This window comes from Gymnoscopelus braueri (genome assembly GCF_963280865.1).
Source record: "Gymnoscopelus braueri genome assembly, chromosome: 15".
NCBI classification, from domain to species: Eukaryota; Metazoa; Chordata; class Actinopteri; order Myctophiformes; family Myctophidae; genus Gymnoscopelus; species Gymnoscopelus braueri.
The window spans coordinates 22,328,712-22,346,271 of NC_137620.1; the positions used below are offsets into that span (position 1 = coordinate 22,328,712).

Sequence of the window (17,560 nt, forward strand, 5' to 3'; positions counted from 1 at the left end):
TGCTATTAAAAATGGACATTATTAGGGTGTGGGGATTCGACCCTTCTGGGCCACATTTCAAACTCTTGTTTGGAATTTGTCATTGATAATTCATCATTAACCTGGAGTTTACTATGCTGGGAGTGTAGAAAATATTTATATATACACAGAGGGATCTAAACAATTAAGGGAACACTGATTGCTTAAAGTGTTTTGTTTTTCAAAAGGTTTTAGCCTAAACAACTCAGACGAAGAATGGCCATGCTATGGGGCACCCGCTGGCCTAGTGGTCCAGGCGCATACCACATATGCTGGTAATCCAGCTTGACAGCGCAGCGCGAGTTTGACTCCCGATCCCGACGACCTTTGCTGTGTCACCCCCATCTCTCCCCATTTCCTGTCGGCCCACTATCCTATCAATAAGGCAGAACAAGCCCCAAAAAATATCTTTAAAAAAAAAAGTGGCCAGTTTTCTGAAGCTTTTTCAGCTGAAATTACATTTACACCTGTGATTTATAGTTTTTGGATGTGTACGATAGTTTTCTTTCAAATACCATAATGCTAAGCGTCCGGTACAATAATTGAATATTCCCTATCTGGCACCACTGTTCAGTATGTAGAACACTTGGGCAGCTGGTCCCCCATCAGGACCTGTCTCTCCACTCCGCTCTCTGAGATGGCCGCCAGCCTGATAACCCCTCCACTGGACCCGTCTCTCTCCATGGCCAGGGCCAGAGCGGTGGCAGTGAGCTGCACACATTGCTCCTTGTTCATCCCAGACTTGTAGTTAGAATCCATGAAGCCGTAGATGTAGGTACTCCCACTTCCTCCGATAGAGACGGGCTGTCTCACCATCATACCCCCTAAGGGGACAGAATACACCTGTCCCCCCCTCTTGTCCCACCCTGCCACTATGATCCCAGCGGTCAGTTCCTCTCTGTAGCGGTAGCAAGTCCTTTGGAACAGATTGGCTGCCGTCTCCACCAACGGAGGTTGGTTCATTTCGATGCCATGAAAACCCAGCTGATAAGCCACCACGTCGGCGATGGCCTGCGTGTCGGCGGCAGAGCCGGACCTGCAGCAGAAGATGCGGTCGTGGATGGGAGTCAGTTTGTCCGTCACTCTGTTAGCGATGTACGGCCCTGTGGTCGTACGGGAGTCGGCACCGATCACGACTCCGCCATCGTATTCGACAGCCATGATGCTCGTGCCGGTGCTGACCTCCGTCCCGGTCCAGTCGGGTACCAGGTCGTTATTGCAAACATTAGCTTGAAACAATTCCATTTTCACCGCCGGAGGACCTGTTAACTTCTGAGGAGACTCAGATCCCAAAAGACCTTACATACCTCTGATCTGACGACACACGCAACACTAAACCGTTGCCCATAACAACTTCGATTTGTGCAGGGGCTCTTGCCGTTAGTCTGCATTGTAAGGAAGGAATGGTTCACTTAATAGAGCAAGTAGAAGCCCTAGAAGCATACCCTACTTATCACAAAAACGCATATGATAATTGAAAGAAGACTTTAAACTAGCGACTGAACGCATAAAGTATTCATGTCAATGTTTAATAAGATAATAAAATCAAGTGTAAAGTCCAGCCAAATACCCATTCACTTGAATGGGAGGTTAATTCTTCTGCAACCAGCATAAGTGGAAATAGTGGTGGCACCTTCTAGGCCATTTATGAAAACAGCAGCGTTTTAATGACTTCCTTATTGGCTTCATATACAGGACCCGATGCTTGCCGCCTGTGTAAAGCGTGGATGTTTATTGGCAACAAATCAAGTGGACAGAATATCCAAAATTACAAGTTATAAAATTCCATCTACAGGCTTGTAGATCTGCTATTTTGAAAGAGCCGATGTTTATCCACAAGTTTCCTAGGGCATTGTGGGCTTCACTTCCTGTCGATTTGATCCCTGATACCTGATCAAATCGACAGGAAGTGATGCCCACCATGCCCTAGGAAACTTTTGGATAGAGTTTAAAGTGGCTAAAAATGACTTTGGTGCTTTATTATCTAATTTAGCTGGGAACCCCCTGGAACCCCTCAAGGACCCATGGGGGGTCTCCGGACCCCACTTTGAGAACCATCAATATTTGTTAATTTCGAGGTATGAATGAATTATTCTTTTGTGGGAGGAACCCTTTTATCAGAGACCAAATCTTTCTTACTGTCTCAAAATGTAATTTACATTTAATTTATCAAATGTAATGCACATTTTATTTATCAAATATAACATAAGATTTTCAAGAGCGTTGCGCAAAAGTATCAAAACTAGACAATCTACAAGCTACAAGCTCATGCGATGCGTGGTGAGCTTGTAGATCAGCTTATTTTGCTACTTTTGAAACATTGTGAAAGTGAAAGTGGTGAAAGAGTGTTTCTGTCTTTCTTAAATGTGGGGAAGCAGCATTTAGTTTTTATGCACCACATATCTGGAACAAACTCTGCCACTCTTATTCCTTTTAAAACACAACAAAAGACCTTTCTATTTGCCACTGCCTGATAGAGTTACTTTTCTTTTTTTCTTTTTCTTTCTCTTCTGCACTGTAACTGTATCTGTTATTTTGTTTAATGCATCCTAATGTCAATGTATGATTGTTTTTCCTTTGCTTGATGTTCTGTGTAAAGCACATTGAATTGTCTTGTTAAAATATACTATACAAATAAAACTGCCTTGCCTGCCTTGTCTTCTGAAGCAAGACGGATTCCTTTTCCCGAAGAACAATACAAATAAAACAATTATACAAATAGGTGGTCATCTTTCAGCAGAACGTCATCACGCTCATGCCACTATGACTGTGCCATAACTCCATATATGGGCACAATAGGGGCATGCCCATATATATGGGCATAAAAGGGACCGTATCGGTCGGATCGGTGGTGAGGGCCACGTAGCAGCTAGTATAGGAAAAACACTTACTGTATAGGCAGTGGTGCAAAGTAAATAAGTACACTTACTCAAGTACTACACTTTTTTCATCTTTCTTTTTCTGACCATTGCTGCACAACAGCTATAATTATGTATTATTGTTGTTGCACTTCATGCTAGTTAATTACATGTTTAGTCAAACTACAAATCGGAACGTGTGCGGAAAATAATTTCACATTGCTGTTGCACTACATGCTTAATTACATGTTTGATAACTGCTACTAAGGGATTCCTCTTCGTTTTTCCTTATTTGTGTCCTCCCATCATACACATAATGTACCTATGTATGTACATGAAACCCAGTATTGCCTTGGTGATTGCGCGGTTAACATCAGCTCACACTCGTTATTCCTTTCCTCCTCACTGGGTCACTCTTTGCCTCTCAACCCGTCTACACCCCACCACCTTGCATACTTCCCCCAGATCACTCAGTGAGGTACAAGAGCATTTTGTCATTGACATTCTTCCGCTCGGGGTTGAGGCGCTTAAGGATATGTGCCAGCGTGTTGACCGTCTGCTTGCTGCTCAGGCCAGTGCGCTTCGTTTGGAACTTCTTCAGCAGGTCCTTGGTGGTCATAGGCTTGCGGATCAGGTAACGGCGCACCGCATCCTCCGTCAGCTGCATATCACTGGAGTTAGGGGTTGATCTGCCAGGCTGGGTGTGCCAGTTGGGTTCCATCTTCAGCTTCTTGGCAACCGGTGTGTCAGTGACAACACCCTGGTGCTGGCTCTTACCTTGCTCCAGCTTGCTGGCTGTGACATGTAGCGTACTGGATGTAGAGGCGGGGTCTGTGGGCGGTGTCCCAGGGCGACTGCCAGTGGGGCTGCCTCTGCACTTGGGAGGCGTGAGCTTCTTCACCATGAAGAGAGCAGAAGCCGCCGCCGCCCATCCTTCGATGTCACTGTCGTCTGAGCTGTCTGACACTCCGTTACTGTCTTTCTTTTCTCCTTGGACTGGAGTCTTCTTTCCCTCCTCTTCCTCCTCCTCCTCTTTCCCTTCCTCTTCAATCTGCTTCTCCTCCTCACTCTCTTCTTCGCTTTCGGAGGTCTCATCGATTCCTTTGGGGACGTCCTCTCCTTTGTTAGGTTTCCCCTTCTCTGGCTCCTCCTCTGAACTGCTTTCGTCTGACATGTAGTCGACCTCCACGCCCTCGTAGTCTCCATCGTCGCTGTCTTCCATGGCCTCATTGTCGCTTCCCTTCCTCTTCTTACTGGCCTTCCCTTTGCCCATCTTCGCTTTCTTCACCTTGGACCTGCCCTCCATGTCTTCTCCCATGCTACTGTCACTGTCATTGCTGGTTAGTTCCAGGTCCTCCTCCAGGTCGTGGATTTGCAGATCGTCTCTGCCGCCCTTCTTTCTTTTGTTGCTCTTTTCGCCCTCTTCTTCCTCATCATCACCACACTCTGTCTTCCGCAGGCGCCGCTGCAGCATGATGTTGAAGTGGTTCACCACCTTGTTCCTCCTTCCCCACTCCTCCTCGGCTTCCTCTGCTGTGAGCGTGCGGTGTTTGGCCAGTGGTGCGAAGTTGTACCAGCCATGGACAGGGAAGGCCTCGAAGGCCCCGTCGGGACACTGCGTGAATATGTAGTAGGAGGTGTTCTCTGTCACGCCACCCTTCTTTTGACCTTTGAACTTCTTGCCGGCCTTCCCGTTAACCTTGAGGATCCAGGGCTGGTCCTCCGTCTTGAACTCGCGCGCCACCATGCCATACTTCTTTCGACGTGCCTCCTGCCGCTGCTTCTTACCGAACTCGCTTGCTGCCGCGCCTTCATTACTTTCCTCTTCGCCATACATCCGCCGAGCACTCATGTCTCGCTCCATGCGAGCCCGTGTCCAGGTGGAACAGTTGACTTTGTCACCCATGTTGAACGCCATGATATTATACTTCTTAGTGGTGTTCTTGGGGACCCGTACAGTGTATTCATCAATAGCTGAGGAGCTGCTACACCCACTCCCCAGTGACATCATGGCTGGATGTTTATCTGTGTTCACGCTAAAGCTTACTTGCTAGGTATCAAACAGTAGACGTGATTGAAAGACGAAACTTCAACTTTATTATATATATATATATAAAGGTTGTAATCCTGTTATCTGACTTTTTCTTTTGTTCTTTCCTCTATTTACAGTATATAAGAAATGTGTGTAACTGCAGATCGTTGGGACTTATACAGAAAATAATTTCACCCACTTTTACACCTGTCAATTTGTGATGTGACAGATAATGTGAAGTTGAGCTGTTTTCACACAGAACAGCTACAACACATGTTAGAATGAACTATTCTAGTCTATTCTGCTGTGTGACCACTTATATTGGTATAACGGCACAAACATCACGCAATGTTGGCCAATCAGTGAAGCTCATGGGCTGGGTTGGATATGCCCCCTGGCCAGCTAGGGAGACGGAGAATCGGTGGTTAGATGGATTTGATGTCGTCGGGTGTCGCCGATGGAACTGAACTCGAGGTGCTAGTGTCATTATGGTATATAATATCCGTTTATGAAGCAAGTGGTGTCAGTTATCCCAAAGATAGGGTCTATGATGTCAGTCTGATGTTTCGGTCGTCTCCATATATGGGTCTCCAGGAGGGGTTCTCTAATGTCAGAGCCAGGTATGTTAGTTATCTCTATATAGAAGTCTCTGATGTCAGACTTGGATCTCTCCATATATGGGGATCTCCATATATGGGAAGGTTGAGATTGAATAGGTCACTAAAGGTCGGTACTGAATAGGTCATTTATCCCCCTATCTGGGTTTCCGGGCATCCTGCCACGGTCTACCTTGCAGTGATGTCCATTTAAGGCTAATGCTGGCAAGTATGCTCTGAATGTTCGCTACAGGTATGGAGTATCAAAACCCTGTTTGATGGTCACTGGCACATGACTCATAAGACTTGCGAGAGACGTGGCCATAACTTGCTCCTCCAAGGGAGCTTGTTTTCTTGGCGTTGCCTGTTACCTGCCGGTCTGCCAAGTTGCTAGCCCGGAGTTCGACTCCAGCTCAAATCGTGAAACGTTATAGTATTTTCTGCATCAAAATGGCTTGGTTTCATTCTCGGGGCAGCGCACGCTCACGGGCGAAAATGTGTGGGTTTTGGGCGGATTGTGTTTGTTTTTGTGTTACTTTATTTTGGTTTTAGGGTTAGGGTGAGCTTCCAACAGTGTATTGGGGTGCCTCGAATATATTTGCAGTTCCATGTAAGCTGGTGAATCTCTGGGAAAGTTGCTGAGTGGCGGGCGCGGAGAGCCGCCACTCTAATAAAATAAAGGTCCATGTGATCTGACGGCCCGGGCCCCCGGAGTCCCGGGCCCGTAGGCGGCCGCCTACCTGGCCTACCCGGACGCTCCGCCACTGGTCACAGCCCTGGCCAACCCGGCCTGGCAGAGATCTGCACTCCAAGGAGAACACCTTCTTGCACAAATTTCTCTGGATGGGAGGGGAGAGAATGAAGAGCAAGGCTTGTGTGTGATTTCTACAACAGCCTTTAGGGGGCGTCAGAGAATAAAGAACAGTGTGCGTGTGTGCGTGCGCGTGCGCGTGTGTGTGTGCTCTGCTCTGGGCGGATCCGTTGTGCCTCAAGCTGCCGTCGGTGGCTGAGAGGAAAAAAAACGCAAGAAAGAAAAAGCTGAACTGAAAAAAAGCATCGGGTCCAAACACACACAAACATGGCGTCGCTGGTCTCTACTGGTGGAAACTTCAGATGAGAGTGTAAAAGAAACAAGAGGGTAACAAAAGTTTCCAGTGAACATCGGAGGAAGACACATGTCTGCGGGTTTTCAGTGATCTTTTATCGATCTTTTGGATTCTCTTGGATTAGAGCGACGGGATATTACAGATCGAGGGGATCTAAAACAGCAAGTTGCATACATGTCAACATTGGCGAGTCTCGCCGCGGTGTAAACAGCTGGTAAGTGGCTCGGATCGGCAGTTCGTTAGTTTCATGTTGACGAGAGCAAATGGAGTTTGTTGTGGGGATTTGTTTGAGCGACTAGATAATTCGATTTTCTCACGTTGTTTGACTTTGATCGAAGTGTTAACTTGATGATCTGCGATAGGCTGATGATCGACCATTTGCTCGCGCTGCTTGCAACTTGCTGATATGTTGACTAGACTGTTACTGAAAGAGGTGTAAATGATCAGTGGTGGAAAAAGTACTCACATGTTTTACTTTAAGTACAAGTATCAATACTGCAATGTAGAAAAAGTCTGTTACAAGTAAAAGTCTGGAATTCAAAATGTACTTGAGTAAAAGTACTAAAGTATTGGCATCGAAATGTACTTAAAGGTCCAAAAGTAGAAGGTACTCATTATGCAGAATGTCCCATTTCACAAGTTTTCAAATGTATACAAATCTTTTGAAAATAGCAGATCTATGCATTGTGAGCTTGTAGATCTGCTATTTTCAAATGGCAGAAATGTATATAGGGCTGAAGTGGGTAATGTATGGTTTGTAATAATAATACAAATCTACAAAGTAACTATAACTAAAGTTTTCAAATAATTGTAGTGGAGTAAAGGTACAATATTTGCCTCAAGATGTATAGTGGAGTAGAAGTAAATGTACTGAAAATTGGAAATACTCCAGTAAAGTAAAAGAAAATACCTCAAAATTGTACTGAAGTAGCCTACAGTACTTGAGTAAATGTACTCAGTACTTTCCACCACTGGGTATAAATGATACGTTGACTGATGAGTAGGAAATCTATTATGTTCTAAAGCAGTGTATCTCAAACTTCTCGATTTCAAGGTCTCCCCTTAACTCTGACAGTGTACAAATGGAACCAAATGGACCCTCCATTTGGTTTCATTTGTACACTATCTGTCAGACTTGCAAGGGTCAATTTAGACCCCCCTAAAGGGAACCCCGAGAGTCCCTGGACCCCACTTTGAGAACCACTGTTCTAGAGCAGTGCCACTGCTTCTCAAACTTTTTCATGTCAAGGACCCCCAAATTGACACTTATTAGCCCGCGGACCCCCATTTGAAAAGATATACCAGATATGACCCCATAAGAGAAGATTTTGTACGGCTCTAGCAGTGATTCTCAACCATTTTAATTTCAAGGACCCCCAGTTTGACATGCATTAGGCTAAGGAGCCCCATTGAATGGCATTTCTATCTCTGGGACTCCAATTTCTATTGTAAAATCAATGTTAATTTAACTCTGAGAGTGTACAAATGGAACCGGTTCCATTTGTACACTCTCTGAGTTACAGAACCATAAGGGTCTATTTGGTTCCTAACTATCCATCATTTAGCTGGGTACCCCCTGGAACTCCCTCAAGGACCCCTGGGGGTCCCCGGACCCCACTTTGAGAACCACTGTTCTAGAGTGAAGTCAGAAGCGCCGTCTTTTAATGGTGAAAGAAATGTGACCTAGTTGTTGGCAATGGCTGCATGCAACAGTTGGGAATGTAATACTTCTTCCCCCGCCCATCGTAGGGCCGCTGATAAGAAGGGCTCGGCTTTACAAACAATACAGGTGTCTTTTGTCCATTGAAATTATGTTATATAGCAGCTTGCAATGTTGGCCTTTCACCACAATGCTCTCTGCTAGTGTTATTTAGCCAGTGGTGGAAGTACTCATATATGTTACTTTGAGTAAAAGTAGCAATACCACAATATAAAAATACTCTGTTACAAGTCAAAGGCCTGTGTTCAAAATGTTACTTGAGTAAAAGTACATTAGTATTCGCATCAAAATATACTTAAAGTACCAAAAGTAAAAGTACTACAATGTTTGAAAATACCAGATCTACAAGCTCACTTAGTTTGTAGAGCGGCAAGGTACTGAAAATTGGAAATACTCCAGTAAAGTAAAAATACCTCAAAATTGGACTCAAGTACAGTACTAGAGTAAATGTACTTGGTGATTACTTTCCACCACTGGAAATATGTTAGCAGCTTGCTATGTTGGCCTTTCCCCCAAAATACTCTGCTAGTGTTATTTAGCATATTACACTCAGGGGAAACAACATTTCTCTTGGTTTTGGCAGCCTGCAGACAACAATACTACTTTATAAGTTGTTTAATAATAACTATGGATAAGAAAATGCAGGCCTAATACAGGCTTTACTTTTACACATAAGCTAATCATTTATTTCTGCCTTGTCGCTTGAAGCCAAAATGTATATAGGACTGAAGTGGGTAATGTATGTTTAGTTACTAGTTACTTTGTAGATTTTGACTATTATTACAAAAGTTTTCAAATAATTGTAGTGGAGTAAAAGTATAATATTTGCCTCTGAGATGTAGTGGAGTAGAGGTAAAAGTATTGATAATTGGAAATACTCCAGTAAAGTAAAAAATACCTCACAATTGTACTTAAGTACAGTACTTGAGTAAATGTCGGTGTGGGAGGCTGACTTCCGTCTCTGCACTACTAAAGATTGTGGCTTTCATTCACTCACTCACTGACTGACTAGACTGCTTATAGAAGTGCCGTGTCTGCATTTATATGACCCTTACAAAGGAAGGACATGCCGGTCTGTAACACTGTATATTATAATACCATTGCATGCACTGTCTGCCAACTAGGTGCTGTTCAGACTGTGCTCACATATCTACACCTCAGCATTTGACTGTTGGCCAGCCGCCGGTAGGTAGTTTTAAGGACAGCCGCAGTATAGGAGCCATTCACAATACCAGCTTTCCATCGCAGCGTTGTGATGCATGCAGGGGTCGTCGCCATGTTGGCTTGTGGTGGACATTTTTGTCAAAATTCAATTTTTGCCACGGACATATAAGATGAGCGGACAATAAATATTACCAGAAACGCATAAAGAGATAACCCTGAATGACTATAACAGGTCTGTAACTCTGAGAGTGTACAAATGGAACCACTCTCAGAGTTATGGGGGTCCTTGCAAATAAAATGTTTGAGAACCACTAGTACTAGTGGACTCATAATGTGTCATAGTGAATTAGTGTCATACATATTCTGAAGAAAACCTGGAGACTGACATTCAGTAACTGGGTATTATGATCAAAATAAGAACATTATAATGGTGTGTAAAAAAGAAAAGAAAACATTTGCTGCGGAGTGCGGACACATTTGTCCGCGTACGGACACGTCGGTCATATCGATGACCCCTGGATGCATAGCATCGCTGTGCCTTCATGTCTTTTTTGGCATCGATGGCACAAGTCCCCCAGCAAGGCCAAGGAGGACGGAGATTCCTGACAGATAGGGCAGCAACATGCATGTTTTTATACGAGAGTGAGGGACGCGTGACAGTTAATTGAACTAATTGATTATAAAACAAAACTAATCGATAATAGTCAATAATTTAATGAAACAATCGATCAATAATTTATCCCTATTTTGGGCATGTCATTATAGGCAAAGTTAATTAAAAATAAACAAATAGATGCGTTGATGCGTGAACTTGTAGATCTCCTATTTTCACTATGTTTGTGTGACTCGTTCGTGTGACAAAGTATAAAATAATGCTTAAGTGGTTAATCGAATCCTTCATATATTAATATATTTTTTTGTACTACAAAAGAAACACTTTTAAATAATTCAGTTAATAAAAAAAAGGATAGTGATAGAATGATTGCTAGGAACATAATTTATAGTAGTTGCAGCCCTTTTTTCAGCTTTTAATCTTGCTTTTTAAGACCGTCAGACACTCATGAACAGCCAGAAGTGTGCTGCAAAAAGCCAGGTCTTTACCTGCTTTGGCACGTTAAATGCCCTGTAGTAAAATAGTAAAATGTCTTGACCTTCACGTGGTCAAAGGGCCTGTTGGAAAAGAGTGTAGTGAATTTAGCCTCCTACTAAGCAGCGTACACACAGTGGTGGAAAAAGTACTCAAATGTTTTACTTAAGTAAAAGTATCTATACTGCAATGTAGAAAAACACTGTTACAAGTAAAAGTCCGGTAATCAAAATTTACTTGAGTAAAAAGTACAAAAGTATTGGTATCAAAATATACAAAAGGTAAAAGTATAATATTTGCCTCTGAGATGTAGTGGAGTAGCAGTAAAAGTACAGAAAATTGGAAATACTCCAGTAAAGTAAAAAATACCAAAACATTTGACTTAAGTACAGTACTTGAGTACATGTACTTAGTTACTTTCCACCACTGAGTACACAGCATAAAGTGGGTCATAGCAGGCAGCACTGTTCCGTTGTGTACATTGAACTTGTACTTTGTCACCACCACCAGTCTCCGAGGTTCTCGTCAGGTGACCCTGGAAATAAGGAAGTGGATTGGCCGAGGGAGGAGCAACAGGCGGTTTGAAGGACTCTGCACAGGTTGCCTAGGAGAAAGTCACATAGCATTATGGGTATAATGAGAAAGGCCAATAATTCACACAGAGGGACTGTAAGGAAGGGCATTTCCCACGAACAAGAAGTGACCATGTCTTGGGGGAACTGGCCATTAGGGACATACAGTATGCAGTGGTGTAAAGTACTGTACTTAAGTACAATTTTGAGGTACTTTGACTTTACTGGAGTATTTCCAATTGTCTATACTTTTACTTCTACTCTACTATATCTCAGAGGCAAATATTGTACTTTTACTCCACTACAATTATTTGAAAACGTCAGTTACTAGTTACTTTTCAGATATAAATTATGATATTATGAAACATACATTAACCACTTTAGCCCTATTTTATACCTAGGCTATTTGAAAATAGCCGATCTACAAGCTCAGCCGATCTACAAGCTCAGCCAAGCTCAGCCGATCTACAAGCTCACAACACGTCGCATTGTGAGCTTGTAGATCTGCTATTTTCAAACATTTTAGTACTTTTACTTTTGATACGTTAAGTACATTTTGATACCAATACTTTTGTACTTTTTCTCAAGTAAATTTTTAATTCCGGACTTTTACTTGTAACAGAGTATTTCTACGTTGCAGTATTGATACTTTTACTTAAGTAAAACATTTGAATACTTTTTCCACCACTGCATGTGTGTGTGTGTGTGCCAGAGTGCAGCACGTCGTCTGTCTGTTTTTATTCACATCAGCCCTGAAAGCAGTGAGTTGTAGTTCATGGTCTGAAGTTGATACATTGCTCACTGTGCTCAGGTGTATTTAGATATCGTCGCTATCAAGTGGAAACCTCGTATGTCCAAAACCACTTTTCAGGAAATGAAAAAAAAAGAACCTCTGTGCCAATGTGGATCCAGTGTAGTTATTATTTAGTCACACAAACTACTTTTCATTTGGTAAATATTTATAAAACCCTCAGACACACTTAACCACTTTCACATTTGCCTTAAAAATGTTTTGAAAATAGCCGATCTACAAGCTCACAACACGTCACGATGCGACCCTTTGTAAGCTTGTAGATCGTCTATTTTTGCTCCTTTTGCATGACAGTCTTGTATGTCTGTTATTTAAACATTTTTATACCTATATACAATATACATCCCACGGGGGAACTTCAGTTTTCAGCTTCACCCAGCTGAGTGCTGCCCACAGAGGAGCACGGAGGGGGAGCAGTTATAACCTGACTCTGTCAAATGGAAGAAGCTTGCGACACACATTTTGTTTCACAGCCTACTTCCATCTGAGACTCCTGAAGCAGAATCGATGACAGACGGCATTTTCATTTTTTCAAGCTACTTGGCAGGTGATTGGATGATCCCGCCCCTAGCAGCCGCTGATTGGTTCTAACACGCAGCGGACCGGGCAGCTTTACTCCCTGAGCGATCCCAGACCTCCTTCCTGAAATCAAATGCAAATGAGATTTCCGGAGGGAGGGGGGTTTACCAGGCTAGAGCTGTTAGGGGTTCGACACGGAAACAAGTCCCCAGGACTTTTTCTGGTTATCTTTTAGCCTTAATGTCTGACTGTACCACGTGCTATTTACATTTCTGACTAATAAAGTATTCAATCAATCAATCAATGCTGAGGGTTGGAATGATACCTGGGACCTCCGGGACCTCTGGACTCCCAGGCGGCCTCTCTAACCATTCAGCTATTGCCGCCCCAAATTAATCTCTCTCACACACAAAAAACAAAACAACATAAAGTTGATATATGGAGGAGATAGAAGGTTTCTGCCCGATTGCGATGATATACTAGCCTGGGATCCAGCCTGCTTCGCTACGTTCGGTGGACTTTATTTTCTCTCTTCGCTTCTCAGTCTGGAAAGCCTCCCATTGGGAGGTTTTGCAGAACTACACTGGAACTACATATGTTACGTTGGGCAACGTCGTTGCTGATTGGATGTTGTTCAAACGAATGACGAATCACAACGATCACACTGTTTTTTTGGTCCCGCCCCGCACCACAGACCAATCAGAAGCCCCAGGTTCGATTCGAACCTTTTGGCATGTCCCGCCTCCCTTGGAGATAGGAGGCTTAACAGACTGAGAAGCGAAGAGAGAAAAAAAAGTCCGCCGAACGTAGCGAAGCAGGCTGGATACCAGGCTAATGATATACAGCCTCTAGTTAAAATAGTTCACTTAGAGTAAGTAATGAGTTCGCCTCAAAATGTGACAAGACCACCGTTTTTGCTGTAACCAAGTTAAGCCTAGCGTCCATATATTCTGGGGATGAACATTCGACAAAAAGATCAGATCTGCAAGCTCACAACGTGTCACGTTGTGGCGTGTTGTGAGCTTGTAGATCTGCTATTTTCGGCGAAGAGAGGGAAAAAACAAGCTGACCTAGTTTAGAGCAGTGTTGCCATGTCTGCTTATTATAAGGGACTTTGGGCTTGTTTTTCTGTAAAGTTGCTTGTAAATATTGGTGGTTGCGTTTTTTGGGCTTGTTTCTAACGTGCTGTTGCTTATTTTGGGCTTGTTTCCTAAATGTTGTTTAAACCAGTGGATCTCAAACATTTTCAAATCAAGGACCCCCACATGAATATGTGTTTGTCCACGGACCCCCCCACCTGCAAATATTTTGTACCAGGGACCCCCGTACAAGATTTGTGTTGTTAAAATGTTTCAAATAATATTCAAAATGTTACGCTTTTTTCTATTCTTCTTGAAAATAGCAGATCTACAAGCTCACAACGTGTCGCATTGCGTGCTTGTAGATCGAACCCATTGGAACCCCCTCAAGGACCCCTGGGGGGCCCGAACCCCACTTTGAGAATCGGTGTAATATAGAGAGAGAGAGAGAGAGATCAGGGATGACATGCAGTAAAGGTCATGAGCTGAACCTGGCCTATAATGTTACAAGAGCGTGGTGTGTGCTACAACCCCTGCACTTGACCACTGTGCTTTACTTAATCATTTCAACCCTGCATAGGGCTGCTGGGCAATTAACTGAAAACATATTTAAACCGATTTATTATTGCTCATGTAGGTTGATCTATTAATTCGAGAAGCAGGTTATTTTTTTTATGTCTTATATAAACAAATCAACACAAAATATATTCTAATAGATTTTTTTACAATAGACTAAATTGATTTGTCTGATTAACCACTTAACCCTGTACTATACTTTGTATAATAAAATGGTTCATTAATGGTAATCAAGGCAAAAGTTTGAAATAATCGTAAAGTCATATCACCAGCCCTAATTCTGCGCGCCAATTTCAAATATGTACAAACTTTTCAATACAAAAATGAATTAAAAAACTGAAAAAATAGCTGATATACAGGCTCGGTGTGACGCGTTGTGGGCTTGCAGATTGGCTATTTTCACTATTCGTCGTACTTAACACTTAAGTGGTTAAGCAAGGGAAAGGCAAACTCTTTGTTTATGGGCCTAAAATGAATAAATAGGGGTGCAGCAATTAATGGAACTAATCGATATAGTCGATTATGAAAAATAAACGATAATTGATATTTTAATAAAATAATTAAATGAAAATGCCAATCTACAAGCTCACAACGTGTCACAATGCGGTGCGTTTTAAGCTTGTACATCACTATTTTAGCACGACACCGTTGTGCGGCAAAGTATAAAATAACGCTTATGTGGTTAATCAATTTGTTGAAAACGAACGTCTCGATTATTCAATGAATGCAAAAAGGTAACCGATCGTTAAGAAGAAAATCTCTCTCAGGCATCCTGATCCCTTCCGCTGGTCTTGCTGTGACATGTGCCATTTAAGACCTTTTGCTGTGGTGTTCAACCAGGCCACGATCGGGAATCTGTTGGTCTGATGTGAACTGGTCTGGACTCGGCTAGTAAGCAAGGGCAGTGAGTTTGCGCTCTCTCTCTCTCTCCGCTCACTTCAGAGTGGAAAGAATGCTCCCTGTCTGCCGGGCCGTCACGCTCCAAGGGAGGGAGCCAGTCTTGTGACGTCGGGCTTTTAGCCTCACCCCTTCACTGTTACGTGTCCTGCTGCAGTCATTAAAAAAAGGATCTTTTACGGAGGCAGATTATTATAATTTCTTTCAATATTTTTTTCAATTGTTTGGGGGGAGAGGGGATCAAATGTCTTCAAATAATTTTACCATAATTCGGCATAGACCTACTGCTAATTCTTTCTCACAACTCTCTCTCTCTCTTCCTCCCTCTCTCAACACTGTGGTTGTTTACCAGGCCTTAAGGAAAGCATGTCTGCTGCTGGCTGTTAAGTTAGAACATCAAGTGCTTAACACGGAAGGTTGGGAATTAAATCAACTTTTCTGTTGAAGGTTTTCTGTTTAATGGCAGGTAAAAACGACGGAGCTGATAGACGCTTACAAAAACAGCTCGTTTGGTCTCTGCTGCAAATATTGGGACTGACAGTTTACAAAATCCATCCAATCCATCAGCCAAAAGTGAATTCCCGGCACCCACTGACCCAGTCTTTTGAAAGTGTGTTATTCATGATCACACCTGTTTTTGTCATTGTTATTTTGCTTAGTTTTCTTTGTTTTGGTGTAAAGCGTAGTTGGGTTTCTCGAAAGGCACTATATAAATCTAAGTTTTTGTTATTATTATTATAATTATAGTTGTTTTTTAACATCATTGAACTTGAGAGATAATCAGGCCTGAATGAAGAGATAAAGTAGCCATGTACTGTAGATGAAGAGGGGAAACGTTTCCCTCTCTGTCGTCAGTTTTTATTTGACAGCACCTTTTACGCGGAGACGGAGCCGTTTAGGATTCAGCTGTCACCACTGCGGAGGTTGTGGGTTCGAATCCACCGTGGTGCAACCGGCTTTGTCGAGCGTCTGCACGAGCACGTGGGTCAGTAGGTCATACAACAGCAGTGACAACACAGAAATGTGTGTGGGGAGGAATCAATTGGCGTAACGACTAAATTGGGGAGAAAAGGGGGTAAAAAGCGGGGGAAAAAAGGATTTGGGTCAGCCTCTCACTTAGATGTTATCTCCCCATAACAAGTGCCTCAAGGAGCCGCGACTCGCCCTGGCTCTTCTGAAGTGCAATGCAAAGAGGAGCAGACGGCATGGAAATGAGCCAGGCCTCCCTGCGCTTGGATTAATTATTGTCGTAATTATGTGTGTGTGTGTGTACGCGTGTAGTTTTTTTCTTTTTTTATTCCACGTGAAGTGAACATGTGCTGTTTGCGTAGTTAAGTCGGTCTTGTGATGTGACATGGTGTGTATAACAGTATAGCACAGAATTATTTTCTGGTGATTATATTGTAGGCTAATTAAACAAGTTCCGATATAGTCTATGTGTTGATTTGCTGGCTTAGTTTATCCTCATGCCATGTAGGAGAAAGTTGTTGGTATCAGCTTATCTCACACCAAAGAAGTATTACGTTTGTCAGCGCACAAGAAAAGGTGTCATTTTGTTAATAATTATCACCTGACCCTCTCCTGCTTCCCCTTTGAAGAACACCATTAAAAAGAACAACACATCCTGTTTTGTTGGCACACAGTTTGATCATTGGCTTTGACCGGTACAATTCAACCATGATAACAGCCTGTGTCCTGAATAAGGAAACTGAATTTTGGTTCATAGCCAAATAAATTCCTTTCACTGAAAAAGAAAAGAAGTTGTGCAACAAAGTAGTAAGCCATGCCGAGCCATGTGGCCCTTAAGTCTAAATTAGCCTTCAATTAATGCGTTTTCCCAATTGACTTTGTCAACTGATGACTGACAGCTCCTAAACGGAAACAGAATCTGCTCATTGCCTCATTATTGAGCAGATGGCTTGACATACTGTGTCATCGTCATGGTCAAACAAAAGAGCCAGCTTCGTCTAATGTTTGGTTTACGTGTAGACTAGAGGGTGCTTTGAATGGATTCTGTTGTAACTGTAAGCATACTGATATGATGATGCAATACTACTGTACCAGACGGGCTCATGTTTAGGTAAATGGCTGATATGCCTCTGAATAATTCCAGAGCAATTATCAGTGCCTGTTATTATGATATCTCTCATTCTGCTGCATTTGCATCCTCAATGAAAATACAAAGGCCAGTATCTTATTTTCCTCCCTCTTTCTCTCTGTCTGTCCTTTTAATGATTTGCCATATTGTCAACTGAAAGATGATGTCACTAACAGGCTAGCACCTATGCCAAGAAGGGCAGTTTGAATTCCCTCAACACACTGTTCAGATTAATTAGCAGAACAAAGTTATTACTAACCACAGTTTGAAAACCCACCCAGTTTGAAAACCCAGCCACATGCACACACATGCCCACACGTGCGTGCACATTTGTGTGTGCGCCACACACACACACACACACACACACACACACACACACACACACACACACACACACACACACACACACACACACACACACACAGCC

General features: G+C 42.9%; 3 protein-coding genes across 3 annotated transcripts in view; 1 reads left to right on the forward strand and 2 right to left on the reverse strand.

Annotated features, from left to right (window-relative positions):
- Positions 1–588: 588 nt before the first annotated feature.
- On the reverse strand, positions 589–1,263 carry LOC308101421 (proteasome subunit beta type-6-like; the record flags this gene model as incomplete). The annotated part of the gene is made up of 1 exon (XM_080450841.1): positions 589–1,263. The coding sequence occupies one exon, from the start codon at positions 1,261–1,263 to the stop codon at positions 589–591; it is 675 nt and encodes a 224-aa protein (XP_080306967.1).
- A 2,079-nt stretch (positions 1,264–3,342) lies between these two features.
- LOC308101887 (general transcription factor IIF subunit 1-like) lies at positions 3,343–4,887 on the reverse strand (the record flags this gene model as incomplete). The annotated part of the gene is made up of 1 exon (XM_080451420.1): positions 3,343–4,887. The coding sequence occupies one exon, from the start codon at positions 4,885–4,887 to the stop codon at positions 3,343–3,345; it is 1,545 nt and encodes a 514-aa protein (XP_080307546.1).
- A 1,650-nt stretch (positions 4,888–6,537) lies between these two features.
- dennd4c (DENN/MADD domain containing 4C) overlaps positions 6,538–17,560 on the forward strand; it is a 66,065-nt gene continuing 55,042 nt past the window's right edge. The window contains exon 1 of the mRNA XM_080452031.1: positions 6,538–6,824. The gene's annotated coding sequence lies outside the window, so the exon portion shown is untranslated. The remainder of the gene's footprint in view (positions 6,825–17,560) is intronic.